This window comes from Drosophila gunungcola (genome assembly GCF_025200985.1).
Source record: "Drosophila gunungcola strain Sukarami chromosome 2L unlocalized genomic scaffold, Dgunungcola_SK_2 000037F, whole genome shotgun sequence".
NCBI classification, from domain to species: domain Eukaryota; kingdom Metazoa; phylum Arthropoda; class Insecta; order Diptera; family Drosophilidae; genus Drosophila; species Drosophila gunungcola.
In genome coordinates this window covers 496,495-517,196 of record NW_026453164.1, presented here as the reverse complement: position 1 = coordinate 517,196, position 20,702 = coordinate 496,495, and the positions used below count along the sequence as shown (strand labels likewise).

The 20,702-nt window shown below is 39.4% G+C and overlaps 1 protein-coding gene across 3 annotated transcripts in view; it reads left to right on the top strand.

The window, feature by feature from the left end:
- Nucleotides 1–4,641: 4,641 nt before the first annotated feature.
- Nucleotides 4,642–20,702, top strand: part of LOC128253470 (protein O-mannosyl-transferase TMTC2) — a 41,519-nt gene continuing 25,458 nt past the window's right edge. For 2 of the 3 annotated variants that reach the window (XR_008267456.1, XM_052981877.1), the window contains exon 1: nucleotides 13,041–13,398. Coding sequence is in view for 1 of the 3 variants with exons in the window: in XM_052981877.1 (XP_052837837.1) it covers nucleotides 13,325–13,398 (74 nt within the window). In the remaining 2 variants the exon portion in view is untranslated. Of the gene's footprint in view, nucleotides 5,064–13,040; nucleotides 13,399–20,702 lie in introns of those variants that run through there. The other variant, XM_052981878.1, reaches the window with a different exon arrangement.

Here is a 20,702-nt window from a genome sequence, read left to right as displayed (position 1 = left end):
TGAGGCCACAAGTATTTAGCAGCATGCGCAGTAGCGTTCTGGCGGCTCAAATCCACCACCGATGGCCAATGGTTGAGAGCTGGGCTACAAAGCGACAAGTTCCACAGCCTCCCAAAACGGGGGAAGGACGCACCCCCAAGGACGAAGGACAAAGGACGAGGGACGAGTCTTATACGGACGGCGGGATGTCATTTGTTAATGCCACGCACGTAAGCAATTTCCGCACGAAAGCGCATTCCTTGAGCCTTTAATGTACTTTTTGATGTTAACAAATTTTTCGAACATTTGTTGTTGACTGAGGGCAAAAAAGGGGGAGACAGAGACACACACACACACGTTCATGAACTGAATCTTAAGTTGCGGCCACAGTTGATCTGCGGTTTTTGGCATTGGGTGTGAGTGATTAGAGTCGCATAAACAAATTAATAAGTGGGCGAGAGAGTTCACCGGATTTTAAAAGGGGGGAAAATCCAATCAGGTGGCAAATTTCAAGTGTGTGATACAGCGTTAACAGAAATTGGCGCCCAACGAAGTGCAATCAACACCTCGCCACAGTTATAAATTGAGCAATTTTCCACTTGGGAAAATTTATGAGCTGCAGCCGTGGTGTAAATTGTGGCCAGAACGAAGTCGGATAAGCTGCCAAGTCCATAGGGCAATCGTTCGACTCTTTGGCTCTCTGTCAGGCAATCCCGACGGACGGACGGACGGACGGGCGGATCGGATAGACACACGTATGGACTTCATGGGCTTCACTGCACTTCGGCACTCCGTTTGCGGCCACAATTTCTTGAGCAAATTGAAATTCTTGTGGCCGTTTCCGTTTCCCGGGGACGACCTCTATTAGCCGGTATAAATTATCCCTGCTATCTGGGCAATCCCTGTATGCAGGGCTCTAACTTGTATGGGAAATTGCTGGCAACATTTTTAATTAACAGCTTGCGAAGAAAGCAGCGAGGGCAACGAATCCCGCTGGATTTATTGTGGCAATCGCAATTTACACGTCTTGGCAAGAGACTTTATACACACTATATGTTTTTGTGTGGATTCAAGTCACCTCAACATGTAGTTAAAACAACTTTTTAAAAGTAGTGAGAACACTACCTTGGTCGTCAAAATGTTCAGTAAAAGCTGTTATTATAATAACTAATACAGAAAAATATGCACTTATTTTTATTAAATTGAATTTATTATAATTATTACAAAAATATTATTATGTGATTTTTAAAATTGTTGGATTCGGATTCAGCACCATCATTTGCGTTCAATATTTTGGTAGTTATTGCGTTAAATTGAAGTTAATAACTGGCAACAAACGCGAGTTTTCGTGTTAAACAAGAATAACGGCCTACTCCTTTGAAGAAGGTGAAACCGCAAAAACCGGTTAACACGAAAAGACGAGCCTGTCCAGGCAGGGCTCTCAAAAGAAAGAAGAAAGTTAAGCTTATAGGTCAGAGCTTCCCTCGATTTCACCACCTCCTTTCAAGACTGAGTGCGCAGTGACTGTCCAGTTAGTTGCGTGTCCTGTGAGGTCCTGTCTGCAGTTAGCCGTAGCTTTGTTTGTTTGTTTATTTGCCTTTCCACAATGCAGTTGACTGCAAGCTGGCATCTTGGCATCCGGAAGCCTCTGCTTTGCCTGTTTTCCCCTGTTTGTTTGTTTGTTTGTTTGTTTGTGCGCCAAGTGGCCAGCAGTTGTGTGTCTCTTGGCTTTTGCTGTTTGGTGTTTGGTGGACAAATAAAACGCAGTTATGCAAATGACGGAATCCCTCCCACCACTACATACTATTCGTGCACATAAATTCAGGCATTTGCCGCCGAATTCAATTTTCCGCACAATTGAAGGTCTCACATTACTCAGGGCGAAGTTCGCGCACGATCGCTGGTTGCACACATTTAAAAAGAAAAACAATTGCCAAAAACCATTGCAATTTTTCGTCTAAAGGGGCAAAGACAATACCGTAAAACAAATAAACGCAGACAAAAGCGGATGCCTGAAACTAGGGAGTTGAGAGTGAGGAGTGAAGAGCAAAGAACAAATAGCAGCGAACCGCAAGACGGAAGCAGAAACAGAAACGCGTCACACAATGTCGAACTCGCACTCGTCCTTGCAGGACCTCCCCTCCCAAAAACCCCTCAATCTACCGCCCCCTTATCCGCTATTAGATATTTATTCCTGCGGATGTTTGCTGTGTCGCTGTCTGTGTGGAAAGCGCGCACATATTTGCACATGTTTCGCATTTGTATTCCATGCGTTATTGAGCTGAAAATTGATGCACATTACTTACTCTATTGAATTACACATTAGCCCCGACTCAACTGCGAAAGCAGCTGGAAATGCACCGAAAAAAAATATACAAAATACTGAAATTAGAGCTTTTATGTCACTTTTAATTACACCCAAACAAATGTTCATAGAAACTTAACTATTGGTTCATAAATTTTAAACTATTGGGTATGATTATATATTTTGAAAGGATTTAAAATTAATCGCGGATGTGAGTTAAAAATGGGGCATGATTATAGAAATGAAACTTAAAAGTAAGGGGGTTATATTATTTAGTATTAAATTAATACTTTAACTTTCAAACTGTCTATAGTTTATTTTCAAGACACACTTATTATAACTAAGTTTTAAGTTTTATTGTCTGAAAGTTTTTGTTGTTTGTGTGAAAGTGTCTAAGAATTGTTTGGTGTATTTTTGTATGTACAAAATAGTAAAAAAAATGTCTCTTAAAACTTGACCCTTTTTAAGACATTTAATTTTTTTCGTGCAGACTCTAAGCTTCTGAAGCTTCTGATGCTTTGGCTGCATCACCGCCGCCGCTCGTTGGCCAATAAATAATTTGAAAATAACAAAATAACAAAGTGAAACAAAGGACACGCCGCCAAAGTGCGCTATGGCAAAATCAACGTCGCCCCGGGCGATGCAGCCATCGATAGACCGAACCCAACCCCCTTTTTCCCACGCCCCTTTCGCATCTTGCATTGAATTATGCATGTGTGTAAGTATGTGACCACCACCACCTCCCTTTCCCCGCCTACTTTTCCGCCCACTGCATAGGGACCATAAATTGTACAACTAAATACAATTTATTTCTCGTCGTCGCTGGTGACCCGTGTATTTTATACGTGCCAGACCCCCTCCTTCTAAAAATCCCTTTTTTGCCACTCCACCCATGACCCCTAGTGTTATTTATGCGCTTCTCTCAGCATTTTTCCCCCTCGCTGCAGTTGTTTTTCCTTTTCCACTGGTACTATGTCTTCGATTCAATATTTATGCGGTTTAAAATAGTTTTCGAAATACTCGGCTACATTTGATTGTGTTTTTAAATCACCTGTCTCAGCTGCTGCGAAATGGCAAATGTTGTAATGACGTGATATCTTGTTTTGGAAGACATGTACTTCAGGCACCATGGCCTTAAATATAAAAATTGTTGTATAATTTTAAAGAGTCAATTTTTGTTTAATTGTTTGAACATTTTTAGGGGTCATTTTCTTCACTCACTGGGCTTTGATTTCAGAATGGTTTACCTAAACGATAAATTTTAAAAAATGTATTGTGATTCTAAAAATGTCTGAGTTTCTTTGTATAATGTAGATATTTGTAAGTATTTAAGAGCAATGTGTCAAAACATGACATTTTTAAAGCCCATTTGTTGTGATAACATCAATGTAAAACCAGCTCCCACGCTCTGCAGACTTAACAGATTTAAGTTAGCAGCATGTTACCATTAACTATTTTAACCGTTTCCACATTTAAAGTGTTCTACTGTTATTTTCAGCCCCTCAATGTAAAAGGCAGGCATAGTACACTTTTAAGCATACTGTTGACGGTTAACATAAGTCTGTTACGAGCTGTATGTTTAAGGGTGAAACATTGAAAGGGGGTGAAAAACAGAGAGCTAACATAACATTGCTAAAACAGTAAACGGATAAATATTTATAGCACTGTTATACCATCTTTGTATAGCAATATCACCCCTCGTTTTATTTAACACCCGATGTTGTGGTAAAGAAAAAAAAGCGGATAAACTTAACATTTGAATGTTTTCTTTTTTTGTTTAGAATTTGTGCAGCATAAAGACTTTTTGACTTGTTTCAAAACGATGCTCTTAATATATTTAAATTTATGCTTACATTTATTATAATAGTACTGTTTTTCTAATTTGTGTATACGTTGTTTTCAAAGAAAAATAAATGTTTTTTAATTAAAGTATTAGGGTTCTTGCAAATGTAATTCTCTAGAGGGTTTTTAAACCATTACAAAAAGTTTTGGATATACAAAACTAAAAACAAATACTTCCGGTAATATCAAATCTAGATAAATCTGGTAAAAAAATAATTGGATTTCGAAGTCAAAAAACACCCCAAACTCAAATACATTTCAAGTCAATTTATGGCTTTGATTTGTCCCTAATAATTCCCGAGTAATCGAACTCCGGCTGGCTAACATAAAACTGTTGCATTCGCGTGCCAGCCACTCGAAAAGTAACCATTAACTGTGACTGGCAACAACTCAATCGCACTGGGCCCGAAGTCCTGCTGAAGTCCTGCAGCGTCCTGCGGAAAACTCACCACTCGGCGGTCGGTGGGACTTCGCGTATATAACAACGAGTGCGCCAACTGGCTGATTTCAGTCTTCGTTTTGCCTCCGAGTCGTGCGGTCAGCTACTAAAACCGGAAACTAAGCCTGGCCAAAATAAAAAAGAATGGCAATTGCTGCCTCGGCCGCGATGTGGCACCAATCCTTTCGATTCTGATTCCGATTACGACGATTCCGTTTCAGTAGAATACCAGAAAAAATATACATCGCCGAAGGATAGGTGGGTCATGGTTCGAATCCGGCCGGAGTCAGTTTTAAAGTAGGGCTCTTAAAGCTACGGAATTTTCGTGCGCTCGTTTCCGTTTTTGTTTTCGTGTCGTCGCGTGTGTGTGTATGTGCCAGTGTGTGGGTGAGTGTGCCGCTGTGTGCGTGGCATTGTCGCTGCTCTCCGGGCGATATCGGGATACATTTCCGTAGCCGTACTGCTGTAGAATACAGCAACTCAAGTGACACACAGCAGGCAAGTGGAAAACCCGTAGAATTCAGAGTAAAACCCAAAGGAAAACCCAGAGGAAAACCAAGAAAATGCCAAGATGATGAGAAAAAGGAGAGGCGCGGGCGAGCAGACAATTTCTGCGGTCGCAGCTTTTGACTTTCTGCGGCATTGAGTGCATTTCGTGCACTGTCTCCCTGTTTCCGAGTCAATTTGCGGCTCCCACTTGTTTGCAACTTTCCCCTTGACTTTTCATGTTTTTCCTTAGTCAGCTGACGCTGCATTACATGCTTGGTAGCCTTCCACATTTCGAGTTTATATGCCTCGGAAATTTGTCCGCATCTGTAATGTTTAATGCTGTAAACATTGCAAATTTTGGTATTTGGTCCTTCAAGCCGGATGGAACCTGAGATATACTGCGTGGGGAGTTAAAAATATAGTTGAACCCACATTTGATTAGATTTATTTGAAGACTACAGATAACAATTTATATTTATCTATGCTACTTAAATTAAACAACAGAGTTTTAAAAATCAAATAATTAGTGATTTAAACAGAATTTCCCAGCTGGCTTTTTCCAAGCATTTAAATTTTGCAAGAGTTTTTTTATTGACAACCAAACCACATAATGCTCTATCAAACAAAATTCATTTAAATCGTTGGCCGTCGCCTAATAGTCAATTTTAGTAAACATAACATTTATGTATGAAATCCTCTCTGTTTGTGAAATTTTACCCGCTCTCCACTCGCTTTTTTTTAAACCTATTCATTTTTCATGTTTGCACATCACCTACAATTCGCTCCACCGCAAAAATATTTCCATCACGCTTCAAGTGCGTGCCAGTTTAGGGAATTTACCATGCAAATGCCTTAACAATTGAAATTAGATTTGATGCCAGCCTGTGCTGGGTGAATCCCCGAACCGGGTTTAAGGTTAACAAAAAACCGCGGATTGGGCGGGATTTTGTTATTGTTTTCCCAGGCGTTCTAGGCGAGATCCTCTGCCACTTCCGTTTTGCCTGCTTATGCTTTTGCCAGGCATTGAGGCAAAGCGAACTGGCTGCCATATGCGCCAACCGCAAAACTTTTGAATTTTTAAGTGGCAATTCGTGTAGCCGCGCTTCCTGCCCTCAAAGTCAGCCAGAAAGGCAGCAAAATGTAGACATAACTTTTTACTAAGGCCATGCCATTTGCCCCAGTCAGTGGTATTTATTTAATTTTTAATTCGGCACCAAAAAAATTAAATGAAAGCCTGCTATCTAACCGAGATTAAAACAGGCAAGCTTTAACAAGCACCGATGATTTCGCTATACAAAAGGATTTAAAAGATTTTGTTATGTTTGACTTAGTTTCAAGTAGATAAAAGTTATAGTTTAATCTAATTGAAAGGCAGCAAAATGTTTGTTAAAGCGGCTTACATAAAATCTTTAACTGGAAAGGAGGACCATAGCAAAATCTTAAAATTTAACTCAAATTAAAATTTGAAAAGATATTTTAGCTCAGAGCATTTTGCTACAAAACGAGGATTTTCTTATTTTGTATTTTTCGAAGTTATAAATTTAAATAACCAAGAAGTAATTCCTAACTAAAGAGGCTTGACTTTACTTTTGATAAAATTAAAATGTACATAACGTACCAAAAATATAAGGTAAAATGTTCGCAGTTTACAACTTTGAATTTCCCTACAAGTGCCGATAAAGTGCTAAAATTAAAAAAAAAAAACATATTTTATGCCAAAAGCTAGCTTTTTAAATAATTCTGTAACCCGAGAAAGTTTCCAAATTCCCTAGCATCCACTGATTTAAGCCATTATGTGAGTGCGGACACTGGCGATATGCAAATTAGTTTGCTGGTAATGAATAAAGTGAAGTGAATAAGTGCGGCAATATCAGAATTATTGTGTGAAATGTGGAATTCAATTAGCTCACAGTAAAGTGCAAAGTTGTTCCTTAGAAATTCCCGGAAAACTTTTTTGTCTGGAAAATCCCATAAATAAATTATTTTTGTGTAATTCGCTTTGGAAATAATTAAGCAAGTTGGAAATGCCGCCTGCAAATAAGAGATTTAAATAAATTTGCGTGAAAGCTTTGCGGAAAAAGTGAAAACAAATCCGTGTTTGCAGCAATTTTGGGCCATTAGCTTAGCTCATTAATTAATGTATTGGCATGAGAATTTAAAGATTTTGTGAATTGAAAAACACATATAAACTTGAATTCGCCGTAGTAGGAGTAAACTAGGAGGTTAAGATATGAAAACATCTTATAAATTTGTTTCTGACACAAAAATTTTTTGAATTAAAATCCTAAGGGCAAATCTTCTTGTATTTCCAAAGAAAATTAAAGTAACTTTAATTGTTCCTAAGCCCTAATCCATGTGTAAGCTCCTTGCTTTTGGGCCAAAAATATTCGAAATTTCAAGCTCTGTTTTTTGCGTTGGGCAAAATTGAAAATGCTTTCATTGAACTTACTCGAGTTTCCCAATATCAGCTCAAGCAGCTAATGTGTCTCAATTAGTAGAATAATTTCGCATTTAAGTGCAACATTTACTGGGGTGGTTTTGCATCGATTCCTACTCGCGTTTCAATTTGCACACGAAAATACGGCTGAGATTGGTAAATACGCAGGCGGCAAGTTCAATGGAACTTTCGATTTTGGACTTTGGTCTATGGTGTTAAGGGGTAGTAGGAACAGGAATAGGAAGCTCGGTGAGCATCGTTAGCTCATTCGAAGTTGCTTGGCTGGTAGTAAAAGTGCAACTTTGTCTGCAGAGCTGCAGTAAATATGCAAGCTCCAGCCTTAGCTCCTCTATGTTTCTCCCGTTTCCCTCTAACCTTGGCAGTTTCAAAAGTACAACTGTGTGTATGTGGTTTTACTCTGAACCATACCATTGGTTAGTCCTTTTTACTTGCACACTGAAGGAAAAATTACAACGTGAAGTAAAAAATACAATTTGTAGCTTCAAACCAGAAGCTTTAATTATCCCTTAAAAAAACAAAGGGCAAACTGACCAGAATAATAATAAACGAGCTTCTTTAATTTTAAACTTTGAATTTAGTTCAAAGACTTTACAATAAAGTCACTACTTGCTATTTGTTCTTTTTAATAAAATTCAGTCGAACTAAGTTTAATTATACTTTTTGTAAACATTCTTAACCACTGTTTTAAAACATTTAATTTACTTCAGATTTTGTATTAAAGTTAAAGCTTAGTATATTATTCAGTTCAGTTGAAAAAAGTTTTGTTAAATATTTTAGATTAGGGTTTTAAACTACTAAAAATCATTGGCCAAATTAAGACATTAAATATATAATATTAAATTTTCGTTGTTTTCTAAGGCTAGACCTTAAATTACTTTTTCTTCTCAGTGCAGGACACAGCAGCTGTTGTTCTTGCCCAACTTCCAGTTCACACACGCCCTGCCGCCCACTTTAACCCTTTCCTGACCATCAGGCACCCGCATCGCCCCGACTTTCAAGTGTGCTCTGGATCTGCGCGTTATGCAAAACTAACTTTTTCCATTATTTTCTGTGTGTTGCCGCCGCCGCTGCTGCTGCTGCTGCTGCTTCTAGTGCTGCTTGTGGTTTTTATTTATGGTCTATTTTTGTTTTCATTTCTTTTTTTTTCGGTTAGTTACCCCAAACCTCGCCATGTAAATAAAAGCCAACTGCAAAGTTTTGACAACGCTTCTCTCGGTTGTGCAGCAGCAGCAGCAGCAGAAGCAGCAGCCGAAGCCGCCTCCGAAAATTGGGTCGGCAAAAGCGAAATTTATGTCGCAGCCGCGTGCAAAGTGACAGCGAACAAATTGCCGCGGAACAGACACTGGAACACACAGGCGAAAAAGCATACTAAAACTGCACAACAAGGCATGTAAAATGTTGGCGAAAGTTTTCAAGCCGAGCGCTAATCAAGTGACAAGGAAAAGGGGGGAAAACGGAAGCTGGAAAATCGCGGCTTCGAGTGCAGCTAATTTTTCGGATTTCCTGGGAATGCACTCCTTGAAAATCTCTGTCTAAATGCGGCTGCGAAATTCACAGAAAGTTTTTGGAAGCAACTTTGAATTATTGATAAAATACTTAGACAGCATGTGTGTGAGCTTCCCCCAATTTCCCCCCGCAGACACTTTTAGCATACATTTGGGCAAACAAATGTCCAACTCGCATGCACACAACTTATTTGATGCACTTCAATTCGTTGCCAGAGACAAATCCTGGAATTGCAAAAGGCCTTAATAGAATGGGAAAATGTGGAACGCAGACGACATTGATAAATGTTATTTTGGCAAACTTTTCTGTTGGGGGCAAACAAACAAAAATGGGTAAATTCCACAACCCACAACACAGAAATGCAATCGAACGAGTAAAGCACACACAGAACCTCACTGGGAACTAGATCCAAATCAAAATATTTCTATTCGACACAAGCGGGGCACTCCTTTAAGGTCATAAAAGCTAGGAAAACTAACTAACTTTTGTAACTAATGAAAAACATCTCTCTCTGAAATCAGAGAAATTTAGAAACAAACCTGACCAAGAACAGATTCATACTTTCTGGTAAAATAAATAGACAACGATTTTTGTATTGTATTTGAAACTCTAATATCTATCTATCTAATCTTATAGAATTGTAATTCGTACAATAAGTATATTAAAAAATCAGAAAAAATATATGAGCAACGTAGAAAACATCACTGGTTTAGAAACGAGAAATTTAAATTGAATATCCATCTGGCGCATTGACGCGGCGAAAGTTAAACTTTCTAATTAAATTGGCTACTGGTGGCCCCGACAACCTATCCCGCCATGAGTTATTAAAAATATATTAAAACTGCTTCCGGAATACGAGTAGAAAGTGTTAAGCGCAAGCAGTTACCAGCATTTGTTGCTGTTTGTCGCAAAGTTTGCCCAGCCGCCGCAAAATTGAAGTCCTTGATGCCGAAGAGTCCTTTCCTTTCCCTTCTTTGTTTGCTGCTGCTCGAGAAACTTTGCCGACGACGACGAATACTGGCCATTGTGGCAGTCTCCTTGGCCAGCAGCTGTAGTCTGCAGTTTGCACTCTGTGATTTTGTGTGTGCCGCTGCCTGCTGCTCCTTAATTTGCTGGGCCAACTTTGTCTAATCAGTGTGCAGCTGTTGGCAGGTTTCCTCAGATTGCGTATACGCGTCGTTGGCCCGCCTTCGAATCCCGTGTTGTTACGTAAAAGTAAAAGCGCTGGGACTTATATGAAGACAAGCTACGCCTGCAGTTTGACAGCCTTAAAAATAAATCATAGACTGGGTATTAAGTTGACTTTTACACATGCAGAAAAAAACTTTTCTCTTTATGTTTTAAAAATCTCAGAGCTCATAATAAGCTCCAGTTTTTGTGATAAGTCAAAAAAATAAATATATTTGAGTATAATAAATTATGGCAATTTATTAAACTGGTATAATATGTATTATCTTTCTAAGAACTTGCGATTTTAGTCTCATCGTGACCAACAATTTAGTAAAACCGCGAATTCTTTAGAATACATATTTATACTCATGTAAAACCGCTTTAGACCAACTCGTAATATTCAAAATTCAAAATTTCTGTACTATAGGTTGCAAGCTGAGAAGACAATTCAAATAACCAAATAGAAATAAAACAAAATGTAGTTCAAATCCAAATTTAATAAAATACGGACTATTTAGTATAAAGAAATCAATTAAAATTTCGGAATCTAATAGGGAAATTTGTTTTATTGAACTTTTATTTCCCACCTTATCCACGATTTTTATTTGCCATACGCGTTGCGACACTAAAAAGGATCTAATGACTTCGATGGAGGGGCAGGTAGCGAGTATAGTGCTGGCACCGCCCACGCAAATAGATCGCTCGATGGATTGTGGCACGCGGCGTGTGTGTGATATGTGTAATTTGGAGCCATGTACTTACGAATAGAGTAGCGCCGCAAAGCAATTATAGTGAAATGAGCTAATAATATTCAATTTCAACGGGGCTGGGCTGCCTGCGCTCAGCATTTTGTCGAAATGTCAACCAGCAGCAACCAAACAATAACAGATGTCAAACTGTCACAGGGCCAGACGACGACGAATCGTCAGAGGGCCAAAAGCGAAATAGGGGAGGAGGTTGTGGTACTCCAAAGGGTCGTGTGTCAATGGCTAGCACTTCACAACGTGGCCAGTTGCATTGTGGGAAAAAGTGCAGCTGGTTGCCGTGAAACGTGAAAAATTACGGGCGGAAAACGAATCGAATACGATAATAGAATAGCAGGGCAGGTGGGCACGGCATAGGAGCCATGAAAATCACTCAATTGGACGGCTAACTGACAGCCACACATTATCAAATATTAATGGAATGGCGGGCTCATTGGAACCGTTTGTCCCCCGTGGAAAAAGGGAACTTGAATGGGTGGCTTCCGGCGAACTTTGACACCAACGCCCCCTCAAAGTCATGGGAAATCAGCTGTAGCTGTAGAATACGATACCCCCAACGAATTTTATAGTCGAACATCTGGGCCACACCGGGTACACATGACTAGCTATAAAACGGGAGGCGCCGCGTCACACACACACACACACACACACAACAAGTGAAGGGCTCATTTATAATTCAGCAAAGTAAAACATTGAAGTAATGAAATTACACCAGAAGAATTTGTCGACGTCGTCGGCGGCCAGACATATTTGCCTGGGGAAATGGAAATATGAGCGGGGCGAATAAATAAAAATTTAATGAAAGCACGTATACGCAGCATGCGCCCGGCTTTTGCATGCGTGAGGCATTTTGACAAAACATTTTTGTATGTTAGTCGTCCGTCCTGGTGGTGGATGTAGCTCGGGAAAACGCAAATAATTGAATTTCTGTCAACGAAATTAAATTACGCCTGCCACTGCCCTAAGCACCATGCCACTTAAAGGCCCTTTAAAGTTGCAGCCATAATGCATTTTAAATTGCGCATAATTAAAATAAATGCAACAAATGATTTAAATGTATTATAATGCCAGCAAAAACACTCTGCAACCCAATAACAAAACACAGAAGGTGTTTGTGTGTGGACTCTACATATACGTACATACATATATCTGTATGCGTCAGGATGAATGGCAGATATATACAATAAAAGTTAATGACAATGCATAAAAGTTCATTACTGCCAGACACACAAACAACGGGTAATTCAAAGGACATGGCATGGGGCAAGATATGCCGCAATTGTGCATTGCAAAGATGGGACAATGGGGAATCCCGCCGAATCAGACACTTTCAGATATACATATACTATAATACATAGCCCAGGCCATTACAAAAACCCACCTTATCTATTTACCCGAACCACCGCAAAAACAGGGGAAAAATAATAACAAAACGACAGCAATCAAAGGACACGGCAGTTACACAACAACTGACCACTAATTAACCTAATTTCTAGCCCAACAATCACACGGGAAAAAAGGGAATGAAGGTGGGCTTCAATCGAATTCAATCCAATCCAATCCAATACTTCGATATTGAATACACGGTTATGTTGGACAGATGGCTGGATAAACCACCGACCAGAGTCAACCGACACACAAATGGAAACCAATGAGGCCATTTATTTTTATGTTGATTATTGTGTATTTCCCGTTTTTTCGGTAATTATTTATGCCACCCTCTGGCCAGCGCGATCCGGCTCAGGAAATTATTTCGATATTAATTCAAACAAAACTTTCAATAATCCGTAATTATCGACGAATGTAGATCAAATAATCACGTTTTAGTCGTCGCTATACACCAACAAAAAAAACAGAAATTAATTAGGGAAAAACTAAATGGGAATTATTTGCTATGACACCAGGACCTACACATCCTGTCTGCTGTGGGTTTTGTAATTGGCCTAAAATCGCTGGCTGTCATCGTGTATACTATAAATTGTACAATTTTTCCGACATTCGCTTATATTTATTATACCCACATTTATGGACCACAATTAAAGATATCCTTTGGCTAACTTGGTTATTGATTTATTCCTATTTGCAGCCGGCAGTTTTGGTCCAAAGAGAAGGCAAATAAAACTTGAAATATATTTGGCCAAAGCAAACAAAAGCCACACAACACACACACCACACACACACACACATATGTGCTGTGTGTGTACGAAATAAAATCACATAAAATGCGACGAAATCTGCAGCATGCATTAAACAACGACGAGCTGGCAAACATACAATATTCAAACTAAGTGGACTTGCACAAGTCCGGCAACTCATAAGGAAAGTCTGATAAGTCCTGGTTGTCTTGGTCCTTCGCACCGGATCCTGGAGAGATGCCGTCAATGGAACCCTGGCTGGGGGGCGATTCCTGGCTGGGGATGTTGCGGCTCCGGCTGCATAAATCAAAGTGAGTTGCACTGCCCCTATCTTGTTATTTGCTCTTCGGTTTTGGTTCTCGTTCTCGTTTCGGTTTGCTTTGCTTTGGTCTGTGTGAAATCAAATTAATTTCAAACTTGTTATAAACTTTCGTTCGGTTCTGCACTCTGCTCTCTTGTTAAATTTAGCGCAAGTTTTTCAATAAATTGGCACACACACACACACACACTCACAAACTGGGCATAATAAAAGTCTCCATTGGCAAAGTTATTTTTGCGGCGCAGCTATTTATAATTTCTCCAGAAGAGGGATCCCCTCAAAAGCAGCATTTCCTCAAACCTGACGAGGGTTCCCATTTCGAAAATGGAATTAAAAACGACTACGCCGAAAGGTCTATTTGGGATTCCCGAAAATATAAATCCCCGGCTCTGGTTTGAGGCACTTTTATTGCCATCGATTTGCGCCGAGTGCTTTAGAGAGAACGCTTTAATGGAAAGCCCTCTCGGCTGAATGCTATAATTAGGAATGTTTTACGGGGCACATGCGACTGCCGGGGAAAGTGGCTGTCAAAAATTTCATAAATGAAAAGCCATAAAAGTGCGACCGACCCAAAAAATCAATGCTGCCACAGCTGTTACCCTCTTCCGTCCCGGCTTTTTTCTAAGCCAAGCGTACATGACCAGCATCAATAAGTTGGGCTTGCACACACACACACACACACACACCAAAACTTTGGGTCAAACAGCTGCTCCTACTACTGTTCCTAGAATTACTGAATTTATTGACACCCACACACACAAACCCATCGATAATCACTGCTGCGGCAACGTGCTAAGAGAAATCCGAAGAAATCGAAATGGACGCAGTGCAAATTCGAGGTTAATGCACAAATAAATCTGCCACAAATTGTTAGCCATCAAAAATCACGTTCCACGTTGCACGCCAAATAGGAGGGGTTGCTATAGCACAAAAATAATAATTATTAACGCTCAACTGCGTCGCAATCAACAACATTTTATCTGGCGCTGCCAAACAGTTTCCAACTTTTTCGGCAGAGTTTTGTGTCTCAGTTTCGTGGTTTCGCTTGCCTTCACTTGAGTCGGTTTTTATACCCATTACTCGAAGAGTGAAAGGGTATATTGTATTCAGTAAAAAGTTTTTAGTACTAAGAGACATGGTAGAGGGTTTTTTAAGTTTAATAGGTTAATAGCTCTCGTCACACCAAAAATTTTTCAAACCGAACAATTATTTTAGAATTTATAAGAAAAGTTGTAATTATGACGTCACTATTTGAAAGAGTGTAATAGAGCAAAGGAACTCTTGTAGCTAACCCTGCATTTCGGCAGATGGCGCCACTTAAACCTCCATTATTTTCTGGGAATATATGTATTTTAAAATATATTAGCTAAGTTAGCTAACGGGTGTTTAATAGTCGGGTTACTCGACTGAAGCGTTCCATTTTTGATTTTTTGTTGTGCTGCTGCTGCTGTGCTCCGATATCGTGAGCCTGCTAACTTCCGATTTCCGGCGTGCGCCGTGATTGAGCGCCGCTTTATTTCCTGCGGGGCGGCGCCATCGAGGACCGCAAGGACACTTCTAGTCCTCCTGCCTGCCAGCGCCTGTTTGACTTCTGATAAACTTATTATACACTCTTTAAAGGCATGTTTCTGGGGTAAGGCGAAAGCCCTCCCCTTTCACTGGTTAGGCTTGCCTATTTAAAGTTTAGGTTGAGATACTAATGGGGACCAAAAATAAGGGGTTGGTTAACCCATTTAGGCATTGATGATTTGCTTAACTAACATAACATCGGTTTCGTAAATAGCATGGGATTTTTAAGCACACTCAGGTTGAGTTTTGAAATACTATTAATAATACTTATATAATAATAATAATAATAATAATAATAATAATAATAATAATATAATACTAATATAATACTAATAATAATAATATAACAATAATAATATTTCGAAATAATAATATAAACTCATATGGTTTGTTTATTATTGTACATATTAAAAAGACTTAATAAAAAATAGAAATCTTTGAATATTTTTAAATACCTTACTTAAATTTCCCAAATAATACACATTTTTAAGGAAGCAGAGTTGAATACATATATGCACCAAATTGGATAAGGCTTAACTGGCTGGATCTAGGTGTGGGACCAAATGGGTTAAGGGTGGTTAAGGGGGAAACCTTTTCCTCCGCCTTTTCTGTCTGCGGGCATCAATGTCAGTGATTTATCACAAGGCACAGCGCACATAAATAAACACCAGCAGCCAACGGAGATGGAGTCGGATTTGCCGATACTTTTCTTCGGCTCTTTCTGCCTCTCCATCGGGTGTATTTTTGACAGTGCGTTGCTTTACGCATCACTAGACTTATCCAGGGTCCCCAGTCGGGGACCTTCATCCTCCAACCTCCTAGTTTCCTTTTCATTTGACGCTTTGTGCACTTGACTTCGGGAGTCTCCTTCGCTGGCTTCGATTTGCTGCCTCTAACGACCCTCATTGTTTGACACTCGGCGTTGATTTTCGCCCGGCGTTCTGCTCCGCCATATCTTCGATATCGAGGCCATGGAATACCATTCCCCCTATATATACTTATCTGCCCAGGATAATGGCGCAGCGCCTTGGCTGGCGACATTATTTTCACTTTATTGAAAACTTGTAGCCGAAATTGATTTTCTGCGTCTCCTGGTGGCGCGGCGGTACATTCTAAACGCCCTGGGAATTGACATTCCCACTCCGACTCCCACTCACCCGCATGAAAAAAGCCACCCACCCGTGGCTTTGTCTTCTCGCAAATTTATTTCGCATTTAGTTGAATACTTTCTGGCATTCGGCTGCTTTCGAAATTCCGCATACATTTATTTTAAAGACTGTAATTTCGTTTTATTCTCATGCTAATGTGACTGCCTGCCTGCCTGCCTCCCTGACTTGCATTTGTGCATGGGGTATTTGGTGCGGGGTTATTAAGTATTTATTTGCGCACATTCCGGTGCTAATGTGTTTTTTGCGGCGCGGCGATGAAAATGCAATTTCGTCTGGGCAACTTTTCTGGGCCGGGGCGAACATGCGGCGAAAATCAATTTAAGCCCGAAATGTTCAGCTAATTGTTCCTGCAACTGGGTTATTTCAATTTCATATCGCTGAGCGGGACAAAAAACTATTCCCAGTTTCCGTTGCAAAAAATGCAAATTCGCACAACACAAAAGCTTAATATCAATAAATTAATATTGATGTACTGTCACGGGCCTTTTATTGTCCACCCTTTACAGTTTTTCGATACCCTGTAACTGCCAGAAACGATTAGACAAGTATTGATATTTACTGTTGTATAGCCTTTAACAAGAAATGAATCAAGTCAGTGAATTATTTACAAAACATTGGCAAACCGAGAAAAAATCGTTGTAAAATTAAATCTTTATAAACTCCAGACCATAATGCTTGCTTTGAAATATTTATAGAAATATAAAACTATCAAACTATCAAATACAATTTTCGTTGCTTACACTATTATTACTCAAAATTTAAATAACGTTGTTAGTATTACATATTATAATAAGGTACAGAAACTATCAGAATGTCAAGAGATGTTTGATCGATTGTATCACCACTTTTATGCTCAGCTTTTTTCCAGGGTTGCCAACCTCTTATTATCAGTGTCCCAAGCTAACTTATTTAAATAGTTCTAGCTCGCTACTGGTCATCCTAGCTTCCATTTTGACTTTCTTACTCGTTTCGGTTATCTTATTTAGAATATTTTATTTAAATTCCGCCGTAGTCCAAACCGGATTCTCCGCACCGTACCCGGCGAGCAGAACAATAAAAGCAATCAGTGCTTAAAAATCAAATTCAATTTGCGCATATTCAGCATTTTTCCGTTGTCCTTTTGTTTCTCTTTCTCTTTCGGTTTCTGTTTTTGTTTTTATTTGTTGTCCTGGTTGTTCTATTGCCGCAGCAAGTACAAATTTTTTTGAAAAAAATTTATAACAAAAAACGCTACCAAAAAATATTAAAACCATGCGAGAGAGAGAGAGAGAGAGAGAGAGAGAGCAGGGCAGATTCAGATTTCCCAAGGACGCCCGACGACGACAACGACGAAGAGGAGAAAATGGAGTACTGGGCAAATCATAAATATTCCCTGAATCAACAGAATATGATGAAAATCCATAAATCATTGTGGGGGCGGTCCTCGGCGGAGTTGAAATGGAATTGTTTGGCGGGGAAAGGGGGCTTTCGCAGAGAGCAAGGCAAGGATTTCAAATGCAAATCAACTGTGTCAAAAACTTTCGCTGCCAAGTGCTCAACGGTAGAGGCAACTTTCTTCTTCTTCTCGCCGCCGCCTTTCTCTCGTGGAACTGAGACTGCCACGCCCACTTGGGCCAGAGCAAACAAATAATGAAGATGAATGCAAACAGTAAAACACCAGGCAAATAGCAGAAGAGTTCTAAAGAGAAGAAAGGGTATGATGATGGTGATGAGGACGCCGAGGAACTGTACAAAATTTAAGCAAACAATGGACGTAGTGTAACTAAAGAGGGGGGAGGGGACTGGCAATGGTGTTTCACTCGAGTGCGAAAAAAGCGGCTTTTGTTTCGTTTTAATGCGATAATTTCATGCGCAAGAATTTAATGGAAAATTATTTCAGCTATTTTCATAAAATCCTTCGCTTCGGCATTTCTCCTTCCTTCCAGCAAAAGCCGGTAAAAGTTCGAAAAACTAAGGAGGAGGTGGAAACTTATGCCAAGCACTGTGCCCGATTTTGAGGAAGCAGCAGAACAATGCATTCCACTATTGCATAGTTCCTTTTCTCCTACTTAATAATTCACATAATATCAAAATTTGCATATTTACATGTGCATTTTTTGTATCCATGGCTGCATTTGCTATTTTAGCTTGCCAATAAGTTAGAGAAATTATAGAAAAGGGTTTTATTTTAAAACCATAAGAGAAAAAGAGATACTTCGGGTTAGCCAATGCTAATACTTTTATTTAAATATCAAATTTTGGGAGGTAGTCAATTTCTTTTAACAATTTATATTTTGAATCGGTCTCGGTACGGTATTATAGTTTTATTTACAAGTACTGTAAACTTTTTGGCATTTAAGTAAGCAACTTTAGGCAAGGAAGCTACAATAAAAGTAGTTAAAGAACAAATGTAAATGTCACGAATAAAGTGCAAATTTGTAGCACCTTCAAAGTTTCTGAAAATTTCCAAAAGATTTGCCACACAGTATGGACACTGGGCCAAAAAAGGAAAGCAACAAAAACGAAAGATACTAAAATTCAGCAATAACTGCAGAAGCAGCAGGAAACAGCAAAAATGGCCACGAATGAGGCGCGAATTTGTTGCAGCAAAAGCTCTCAAATGGAATTTAATTGTCTGCTGCGATTTTGGCCAGCACCTGAAGCGTAAAATTAAACGATGGCCAACTAAAATCAGGGTCCGAATCCTGGCCCAGTTGAGCGGAACCCAAAAACGTTGGCCAAGGCAACTTGTTGCTCCCCATTTTACACGTGGCTTTTTCCGTGGTACTTTTGACGGAGGGTCGAAGGAAGTCTGTCTTAAAGACCTCGCGCTGCATCAGAAATTGTGGGCACGTACGGCTGGGAAATAAAACGAAATAAGGCAAATTCCCATCTTTCAACTCCTCCTCTTATATTTTTTTTTTTTTTGCTTTTAGCCGGGTGTGAACACTTAGGCTTAAGATGAACGGACGCTTCGAACTTGTCGCCCATAAAACTTGAAATTGAAAAACTTTTACTTTAAACTAGAAACGTACGCATTGTTGTGTTTGCGTGTGCTTCTCCCAACAATTCAGACAAAGGGCGGGAAAGAGAAAGGGGGAGGGGCGGGGGTGGTGAGTCGAAAGTCGAAACACTTTCGCCTGATTACAAACGCGCAAATGATGCGTGTCTAATGCGAACGCAGGCCAACGGAAGCCTCAAACAAAGGCGTCCGACTAACCACACGAGGTAGGGGTTCTGGAATTGAGTCTTACAAGAAAGAATTTTTACATATGAATGTACACTGCTAAAAAAAAAACAAATATAAAAATACTAAAGACTAAAAATTGTTTATAAAAGTACGGTATATTTATCTAAACATAATATTATACAGAAGTATTCGGGAAGTCCAGGAAAATCCAACATTAAAAGTTTTGAGGGCAGATATTTTCATTGTTACAATTTTCTCAACCCCTTTTTGTACAGCTTTTTTATATTATACATCTACATATTTTTATTATACCCCAAAATGAAAAACAAATAAAAAAACATTTTTGTTCAATGCAAACCGTCATTATTGTTGGGGTAGCACCCAGTCTTAAAGAAAAATCAGTCACGAAACGAAACTTAAGAAGATGTTGTACAATACTTTCATAGAACATTTTAAGTCATTTCGACTCTCTTAAGATTTCTTCTTGTTATCCTCAAACAATCTATTTTAGGAATCCCAGCTCTAACCTAAATATTTCTTTGGGTGTGCCACAAAATTGTCAAATTGTCTGCTTTGCGTTCTTTTGCAGTAAATGTATGAGCGATGCCTGAATGTAGGCAACATATTTCGCCTTAAGAGACGGAGGGACTGTGATGACTATAGATACTGTAGAGACAGGGATGGAAATAGGGAAGGGAGACAGGAATAGAGCAATGACAGACAGCCTCAAGCTGCTTCCAAGAAAGCGGAGCAAGGCAGAAGAAGCCCACTTTTTAATAAAATAAAGCCCAGGGTCTGGCAAGCGTTTAACATATGCCCCAGCCAGCTAAGAGAGGGAGAGGGCGCTAGGGCGGGCGACAGGGACGGAGGCAGGGAAACAGAAAGGGATGGCAACAGTAAAAGTAGAAAGAGCAAACGAAGCCCGACGACGGCTTGATATTAAGCGCACCAGAGATAAACACAGACAGCACTAAATTAATTCTGCTCAATTTGCATTAAAATATATGTGTGTGCGAGAGATTCCTTCTCCGAGTTGGTGTGTCTTCTGTGTGTGTTAGTTACATTTCCGTTGATGTCCTTGTGTCTGTGATTCTCCTCCGCTCTTTTAGTTTATATATATATATACACAGGAAGAAAACTGATATGATGTGAACATTAGTTTTTATTATTCGTTATGATTTATTTTTTTATCCCATTTTATGAGCAAACTGAAGTGATAAGAAACTAAAATGTAGCATGTTTATTTTTAAAAGAAATTTTAAAAGAAAATAACAAAACTGAAGGAGGATTTGAATATGCAATAGGGAAAATCTGTTTGTTCTTAATATTCTCGAACGTTTTTTTTTAAGTGCGGTGTGCGGCTGTGCGTTAGTTTATTTAATTTTAAAG